General features: G+C 56.6%; 1 protein-coding gene across 1 annotated transcript in view; it reads right to left on the bottom strand.

The window, feature by feature from the left end:
• Positions 1 to 1,372: 1,372 nt before the first annotated feature.
• The window catches only part of LOC139250299 (disco-interacting protein 2 homolog B-like), a gene marked incomplete at both ends in the record, with an annotated part of 10,576 nt that continues 2,042 nt past the window's right edge, over positions 1,373 to 9,906 (bottom strand). Inside the window, 3 exons of the mRNA XM_070872791.1 lie at positions 1,373 to 1,437; positions 3,752 to 3,854; positions 9,179 to 9,288. Coding sequence (XP_070728892.1) covers positions 1,373 to 1,437; positions 3,752 to 3,854; positions 9,179 to 9,288 — 278 coding nt within the window. The remainder of the gene's footprint in view (positions 1,438 to 3,751; positions 3,855 to 9,178; positions 9,289 to 9,906) is intronic.

The raw sequence follows: 9,906 nt of genomic DNA, 5'->3' as shown, positions 1-9,906 counted from the left end.
TCTCCACACTCTCCCCCTCTCCCCCCCACCACACTCTCCCCCTCTCCCCCCCCCACACCCTCCCCCTCTCCCCCCTACCCACTCCCCCTCTCCCCCCCCACCACTCTCCCCCTCTCCCCCCCCCATACACACACTCCCCCCCTCACACTCTCCCCCTCTCACACTCTCCCCCTCTCCCCCCCACACACTCTCCCCCTCTCCCCCCCCCACACACTCCCCCTCTCCCCCCCCACACTCTCCCCATCTCCCCCCCCACACACACACTCACCCCCCACACACACACTCTCCCCCTCTCACACTCTCCCCCTCTCACACTCTCCCCCTCTCACACTCTCCCCCCTCTCCCCCCCCCACACACTCTCCCCCTCTACACACTCCCCCTCTCCCCCCCACACACACTCCCTCCTCTCCCCCCCCACACACTCCCCCTCTCCCCCCCCACACACTCTCCCCACGCCCCCCCACACACTCCCCCTCTCCCCCCCACACACTCCCCCTCTCCCCCCCCACACACTCCCCCTCTCCCCCCCCACACACTCCCCCTCTCCCCCCCCCACACACTCCCCCTCTCCCCCCCACACACTCCCCCTCTCCCCCCCACACACTCCCCCTCTCCCCCCCCACACACTCCCCCTCTCCCCCCCACACACTCCCCCTCTCCCCCCCCACACACTCCCCCTCTCCCCCCCCACACACTCCCCCTCTCCCCCCCCACACACTCCCCCTCTCCCCCCCCACACACTCCCCCTCTCCCCCCCCACACACTCCCCCTCTCCCCCCCCACACACTCCCCCTCTCCCCCCTCTCACACTCTCCCCCTCTCACACTCTCCCCCTCTCACACTCTCCCCCTCTCACACACTCCCCCTCTCCCCCCCCCACACACTCCCCCTCTCCCCCTCTCACACTCTCCCCCTCTCACACTCTCCCCCTCTCACACTCTTCCCCCCCCCACACACTCTCCCCCCCCCACACACACCCCCTCTCCCCCCCCCACACACACTCCCCCTCTCCCCCCCACACACTCCCCCTCTCCCCCCACACACACTCCCTCCTCTCCCCCCCCCACACACTCCCCCTCTCCCCCCCCACACACTCCCCCTCTCCCCCCCCACACACTCCCCCTCTCCCCCCCCACACACTCCCCCTCTCCCCCCCCACACACTCCCCCTCTCCCCCCCCCCACACACACTCCCCCTCTCCCCCCCCACACACACACTCCCCCTCTCCCCCCACACCCACTCCCCCTCTCCCCCCCCCACACACTCTCCCCCTCTCCCCCTCTCCCCCCACACCCACTCCCCCTCTCCCCCCCCCACACACTCTCCCCCTCGCCCCCTCGCCCCCTCTCCCCCCTTTACCCCACCACCTACAGTCAGCACACTGTGCCAAAGTCCAACGTCCTTCTTGAAGTCCAAGACATTAACGACGGTTTCGCCTGTGTTGGGGGAACAGATGAAGGTCTCGGTTAAAAGCACACTGCTCCCCACATGTCCAGAACCAATCATCGTGTGTTTATATATCGCCTTTAATGTGATGAAACATCCCAACGCGCTTCACAGGAACATTGCCACACAAAGAATGAGACCCCGAGCCACGTAAGGAGAAATAAGAGCAAAGAGGTGGGTTTTAAGGAGCGTCTTGAAGGAGGAGAGAGAGGCGGAGAGGTTTAGGGAGGGAGTTCCAGAGCTTGGGGCCCCAGGCAACAGAAGGCACGGCCACCGATGGTGGAGCGATTATAATCAGGGATGGTCAGGAGGGCAGGATTAGAGGAGTGCAGACATCTCGGGGGGGTTGTGGGGCTGGAGGGGGTTACAGAGATAGGGAGGGGTGTCGGGACTGGAGGAGGTTGCAGAGATAGGGAGGGGTGTAGGGGCTGGAGGAGGTTACAGAGATAGGGAGGGGTGTCGGGACTGGAGGAGGTTACAGAGATAGGGAGGGGTGCAGGGGCTGGAGGAGGTTACAGAGATAGGGAGGGGTGTAGGGGCTGGAGGAGGTTACAGAGATAGGGAGGAGTGTAGGGGCTGGAGGAGGTTACAGAGATAGGGAGGGGTGTAGGGGCTGGAGGTTACAGAGATAGGGAGGAGTGTAGGGGCTGGAGGAGGTTACAGAGATAGGGAGGGGTGTAGGGGCTGGAGGAGGTTGCAGAGATAGGGAGGGGTGTAGGGGCTGGAGGAGGTTACAGAGATAGGGAGGGGTGTAGGGGCTGGAGGAGGTTACAGAGATAGGGAGGGGTGTAGGGGCTGGAGGGGGTTACAGAGATAGGGAGGGGTGTAGGGGCTGGAGGAGGTTACAGAGATAGGGAGGGGTGTAGGGGCTGGAGGGGGTTACAGAGATAGGGAGGGGTGTAGGGGCTGGAGGAGGTTACAGAGATAGGGAGGGGTGTAGGGGCTGGAGGGGGTTACAGAGATAGGGAGGGGTGTAGGGGGCTGGAGGAGGTTACAGAGATAGGGAGGAGTGTATGGGCTGGAGGAGGTTACAGAGATAGGGAGGAGTGTAGGGGCTGGAGAGGGTTACAGAGATAGGGAGGGGTGTAGGGGCTGGAGGTTACAGAGATAGGGAGGAGTGTAGGGGCTGGAGGAGGTTACAGAGATCGGGAGGGGTGTAGGGGCTGGAGGAGGTTACAGAGATAGGGAAGGGTGTAGGGGCTGGAGGTTACAGAGATAGGGAGGGGTGTAGGGGCTGGAGGAGGTTACAGAGATAGGGAGGGGTGTAAGGTCTGGAGGAGGTTACAGAGATAGGGAGGGGTGTAAGGGCTGGAGGTTACAGAGATAGGGCGGGGTGTAGGGGCTGGAGGAGGTTACAGAGATAGGGAGGGGTGTAGGGGCTGGAGGAGGTTACAGAGATAGGGAGGGGTGTAAGGGCTGGAGGAGGTTACAGAGATAGGGAGGGGTGTAGGGGCTGGAGGAGGTTACAGAGATAGGGAGGGATGTAGGGGCTGGAGGAGGTTACAGAGATAGGGAGGGGTGTAGGGACTGGAGGGGGTTACAGAGATAGGGAGGGGTGTAGGGGCTGGAGGAGGTTACAGAGATAGGGAGGGGTGTAGGGGCTGGAGGAGGTTACAGAGATAGGGAGGGGTGTAGGGGCTGGAGTGGGTTACAGAGATTGGGAGTGGTGTAGGGGCTGGAGGAGGTTACAGAGATAGGGAGGGGTGTAGGGGCTGGAGTGGGTTACAGAGATTGGGAGGGGTGTAGGGGCTGGAGGAGGTTACAGAGATAGGGAGGGGGCGAGGAGGCCATGGAGGGATTTGTAAACAAGGATGTAGAATTTTGAAATCGAGGCGTTGCTTAACCCGGAGCCAATGTAGGTCAGTGAGCACAGGGGGTGATGGGTGAGTGGGACTGGGTGTGAGTTAGGACACGGGGTCAGTGAGCACAGGGGGTGATGGGTGAGCGGGACTGGGTGTGAGTTAGGACACGGGGTCAGTGAGCACAGGGGGTGATGGGTGAGTGGGACTCGGTGCGAGTTAGGACACGGGGTCAGTGAGCACAGGGGGTGATGGGTGAGTGGGACTCGGTGCGAGTTAGGACACGGGGGCAGCCGAGTTTTGGATCACCTCTGGCTTACGTCGGGTAGAATGTGGGAGGCCGGCCAGGAGCGCAGCGCGTTGGAATAGTCAAGTCTGGAGGTAAAGGGGGCAGGGATGAGGGCTTCCGCAGCGGATCAGCTGAGGCAGGGGGGTGGAGACGGGCGATGTTAGGGTCTGGTTCCCTGTCCGGAATATCCGTGCGGAGCAGGGAGACCTTCCTTACCTTCATTGTAGCTGCAGGCTTGAGTCAGGGATTGGCAATGGAGAAGGAGTGCAGACCGAGATATCGATACACCCATCACACTGCCTTCCTTACTGGTCTTATACTGGGGCGAGAGAGAGAGACCGGGGTCAGATAGTCCACATACACACCCGGATTAACCCACTCCACATACACACCCGGATTAACCCACTCCACATACACACCCGGATTAACCCACTCCACATACATACCCGGATTAACCCACTCCACATATACACCCGGATTAACCCACTCCACATATACACTCGGATTAACCCACTCCACATACACACCTGGATTAACCCACTCCGCATATACACCCGGAATAACCCACTCCGCATATACACCCGGAATAACCCACTCAACATACACTACCTGGATTAACCCACTCCACATATACACCCGGATTAACCCACTCCGCATATACACCCGGATGAACCCACTCCACATACACACCCGAATTAACCCACTCCGCATATACACCCGGATTAACCCACTCCGCATATACACCCGGATTAACCCACTCCGCATACACACCCGAATTAACCCACTCCGCATATACACCCGGATTAACCCACTCCACATACACACCCGGATTAACCCACTCCGCATATACACCCGGATTAACCCACGCCTCATATACACCCGGATTAACCCACTCCACATACACACCCGGATTAACCCACTCCGCATATACACCCGGATTAACCCACGCCTCATATACACCCAGATTAACCCACTCCACATACACACCCGGATTAACCCACTCCACATATACACCCAGATTAACCCACTGCACATATACACCCGGATTAACCCACTCCGCATATACACCCGGAATAACCCACTCCGCATATACACCCGGAATAACCCACTCAACATACACACCTGGATTAACCCACTCCACATATACACCCGGATTAACCCACTCCGCATATACACCCGGATTAACCCACTCCACATACACACCCGAATTAACCCACTCCACATATACACCCGGATTAACCCACTCCGCATATACACCCGGATTAACCTACTCCGCATACACACCCGAATTAACCCACTCCGCATATACACCAGGATTAACCCACTCCACATACACACCCGGATTAACCCACTCCGCATATACACCCGGATTAACCCACGCCTCATATACACCCGGATTAACCCACTCCACATACACACCCGGATTAACCCACTCCGCATATACACCCGGATTAACCCACGCCTCATATACACCCAGATTAACCCACTCCACATACACACCCGGATTAACCCACTCCACGTATACACCCAGATTAACCCACTGCACATATACACCCGGATTAACCCACTCCGCATATACACCCGGAATAACCCACTCCGCATATACACCCGGAATAACCCACTCCGCATACACACCCGGATTAACCCACTCCACATACACACCCGGATTAACCCACTCCGCATATACACCCGGATTAACCCACGCCTCATATACACCCGGATTAACCCAATCAAGAGATTGATGTGCAAAGTTAGAGCACATGGGATTGGGGGTAGTGTACTGACATGGATTGAGAACTGGTTGTCAGACAGGAAGCAAAGAGTAGGAGTAAATGGGTACTTTTCAGAATGGCAGGCAGTGACTAGTGGGGTACCGCAAGGTTCTGTGCTGGGGCCCCAGCTGTTTACACTGTACATTAATGATTTAGATGAGGGGATTAAATGTAGTATCTCCAAATTTGCGGATGACACTAAGTTGGGTGGCAGTGTGAGCTGCGAGGAGGATGCTATGAGGCTACAGAGTGACTTGGATAGGTTAGGTGAGTGGGCAAATGCATGGCAGATGAAGTATAATGTGGATAAATGTGAGGTTATCCACTTTGGTGGTAAAAACAGAGAGACAGACTATTATCTGAATGGTGACAGATTAGGAAAAGGGGAGGTGCAAAGAGACCTGGGTGTCATGGTACATCAGTCATTGAAGGTTGGCATGCAGGTACAGCAGGCGGTTAAGAAAGCAAATGGCATGTTGGCCTTCATAGCGAGGGGATTTGAGTACAGGAGCAGGGAGGTGTTGCTACAGTTGTACAGGGCCTTGGTGAGGCCACACCTGGAGTATTGTGTACAGTTTTGGTCTCCTAACCTGAGGAAGGACATTCTTGCTATTGAGGGAGTGCAGCGAAGGCTCACCAGACTGATTCCCGGGATGGCGGGACTGACCTATCAAGAAAGACTGGATCAACTGGGCTTGTATTCACTGGAGTTCAGAAGAATGAGAGGGGACCTCATAGAAACATATAAAATTCTGACGGGACGGGACAGGTTAGATGCAGGAAGAATGTTCCCAATGTTGGGGAAGTCCAGAACCAGGGGTCACAGTCTAAGGATAAGGGGTAAGCCATTTAGGACCGAGATGCGGAGGAACTTCTTCACCCAGAGAGTGGTGAACCTGTGGAATTCTCTACCACAGAAAGTTGTTGAGGCCAATTCACTAAATATATTCAAAAAGGAGTTAGATGAGGTCCTTACTGCTAGGGGGATCAAGGGGTATGGTGAGAAAGCAGGAAGGGGGTACTGAAGTTGAATGTTCAGCCATGAACTCATTGAATGGCGGTGCAGGCTAGAAGGGCCGAATGGCCTACTCCTGCACCTATTTTCTATGTTTCTATGTTTCACTCCGCATACACACCCGGATTAACCCACTCCGCATACACACCCTGATTAACCCACTCCACATATACACCCGGATTAACCCACTCCACATATACACCCGGATTAACCCACTCCACATATACACCCAGATTAACCCACTCCACATACACACCCGGATTAACCCACTCCACATACACACCCGGATTAACCCACTCCGCATATATACCATGATTAACCCACTCCGCATATACACCCGGATTAACCCACTCCGCATATACACCCAGATTAACCCACTCCGCATACACACCCAGATTAACCCACTCCACATATACACCCGGATTAACCCACGCCTCATATACACCCGGATTAAACCACTCCGCATATACACCCGGATTAACCCACTCCACATACACACCCGGACTAACCCACTCCACATATACACCCGGATTAACCCACTGCACATGTACACCCGGATTAACCCTCTCCCTGTACACACCCGGATTAACCCACTCCCTGTACACACCCGGATTAACCCACTCCCCGTACACACCCGGATTAACCCCCTCCCCATACACACCCGGATTAACCCACTCCCCATACACACCCGGATTAACCCCCTCCCCATACACACCCGGATTAACCCCCTCCCCAAACACACCCGGATTAACCCACTCCACGTACACACACAGACCAACACTCCCCATACACACCCGGATTAACCCACTCCCTGTACATACCCGGATTAACTCACTCCCTGTACACTCCCAGATTAACCCACTCCCCATACACAGCTGGATTAACCCACTCCCCGTACACATCCGGATTAACCCACTCCCTGTACACACCCTGATTAACCCACTCCACATACACACCCGGATTAACCCACTCCACATACACACCCGGATTAACCCACTCCACATACACACCCTGATTAACCCACTCTCCATACACACCCGGATTAACCCACTCCCCATACACACCCAGATTAACCCACTCCCCATACACACCCAGATTAACGCACTCCCTGTACACACCCAGATTAACCCACTCCACATACTCACCCGGATTAACCCACTCCCCATACACACCCAGATTAACCCACTCCCCATACACACCCAGATTAACGCACTCCCTGTACACACCCGGATTAACCCACTCCCCATACACACCCGGATTAACCCACTGCCCATACACACCCGGATTAACCCACTCCCCATACACACCCGGATTAACCCACTCCCCATACACACCCGGATTAACCCTCTCCCCATACACACCCGGATTAACTCACTCCCTATACACACCCGGATTAACCCACTCCCTGTACACACCCGGATTAACCCCCTCCCCGTACACACCCGGATTAACCCTCTCCCCATACACACCCGGATTAACCCACTCCCTATACACACCCGGATTAACCCACTCCCTGTACACACCCGGATTAACCCCCTCCCCATACACACCCGGATTAACCCACTCCCTGTACACACCCGGATTAACCCCCTCCCCATACACACCCGGATTAACCCACTCCCTGTACACACCCGGATTAACCCCCTCCCCATACACACCCGGATTAACCCCCTCCCCTTCCACACCCGGATTAACCCCCTCCCCATACACACCCGGATTAACCCACTCCCTGTACACACACAGACCAACCCACTCCCAATACACACCCGGATTAACCCACTCCCTGTACATACCCGGATTAACTCACTCCCTGTACACTCCCGGATTAACCCACTCCCCATACACAGCTGGATTAACCCACTCCCCATACACAGCTGGATTAACCCACTCCCCGTACACACCCGGATTAACCCACTCCCTGTACACACCCGGATTAACCCACTCCACATACACACCCGGATTAACCCACTCCCTGTACACACCCGGATTAATCCACTGCCCATACACACCCGGATTAACCCACTCCACATATACACCCGGATTAACCCACTCCACATACACACCTGGATTAACCCACTCCACATACACACCCGGATTAACCCACTCCACATACACACCCGGATTAACCCACTCCACATACACACCCGGATTAGCCCACTCCACATACACACCCGGATTAACCCACTCCACATACACACCCGGATTAACCCACTCCACATACACACCCGGATTAACCCACTCCACATACACACCCGGATTAACCCACTCCACATACACACCCGGATTAACCCACTCCGCATATACACCCGGATTAACTCCACATACACACCTGGATTAACCCACTCCACATACACACCCGGATTAACTCACTCCACATACAAACCCGGATTAACCCACTCCGCATATGCATCTGGATTAACCCACTCCCTGCACACACCCGGATTAACCCACTCACTGTACACACCCGGATTAACCCTCTCCCCATACACACCCGGATTAACCCACTGCCCATACACACCCGGATTAACCCACTCCCCATACACACCCGGATTAACCCACTCCACATACACACCCGGATTAACCCTCTCACCATACACACCCGGATTAACCCACTCCCTGTACACACCCGGATTAACCCACTCCCTGTACACACCCGGATTAACCCCCTCCCCATACACACCCGGATTAACCCACTCCCTGTACACACCCGGATTAACCCCCTCCCCATACACGCCCGGATTAACCCACTCCCTGTACACACCCGGATTAACCCCCTCCCCATACACACACGGATTAACCCACTCCCTGTACACACCCGGATTAACCCCCTCCCCATACACACCCGGATTAACTCACCTCGATGTAGGCGGGCTCAGGTCCAGCCGGTTTGATGTTGGGCTGCCAATCCTTGGAGGGTTTGGACAAATACTTCGAGTCGGTGACCACCCATTTGAGTCGAGGCCAACCTGCGAGGGGCAGAGGGCAGAGATCAGGTAACAAGCAGTACTGAGGGAGTGCCGCACTGTCGGAGGGGCAGTACTGAGGGAGTGCCGCACTGTCGGAGGGGCAGTACTGAGGGAGTGCCGCACTGTCGGAGGGGCAGTACTGAGGGAGTGCCGCACTGTCGGAGGGGCAGTACTGAGGGAGTGCCGCACTGTCGGAGGGGCAGTACAGAGGGAGTGCCGCACTGTCGGAGGGGCAGTACAGAGGGAGTGCCGTACTGTCGGAGGGGCAGTACTGAGGGAGTGCCGCACTGTCGGAGGGGCAGTACTGAGGGAGAGCCGCACTGTCGGAGGGGCAGTACTGAGGGAGCGCCGCACTGTCGGAGGGGCAGTACTGAGGGAGTGCCGCACTGTCGGAGGGGCAGTACTGAGGGAGTGCCGCACTGTCGGAGGGGCAGTACTGAGGGAGTGCCGCACTGTCGGAGGGGCAGTACTGAGGGAGCGCCATACTGTCGGAGGGGCAGTATTGAGGGAGTGCCGCACGGTCGGAGGGGCAGTACTGAGGGAGCGCCGCACTGTCGGAGGGGCGGTAATGAGGGAGCCCTGCACTGTCGGAGGGGCAGTACTGAGGGAGCGACTGTC

The sequence above is a fragment of the Pristiophorus japonicus genome, unplaced genomic scaffold (assembly GCF_044704955.1).
Source record: "Pristiophorus japonicus isolate sPriJap1 unplaced genomic scaffold, sPriJap1.hap1 HAP1_SCAFFOLD_3671, whole genome shotgun sequence".
NCBI classification, from domain to species: Eukaryota; Metazoa; Chordata; class Chondrichthyes; family Pristiophoridae; genus Pristiophorus; species Pristiophorus japonicus.
Note: the sequence above shows the minus strand (reverse complement) of the source record. Positions and strands in the feature narration are given on the sequence as shown.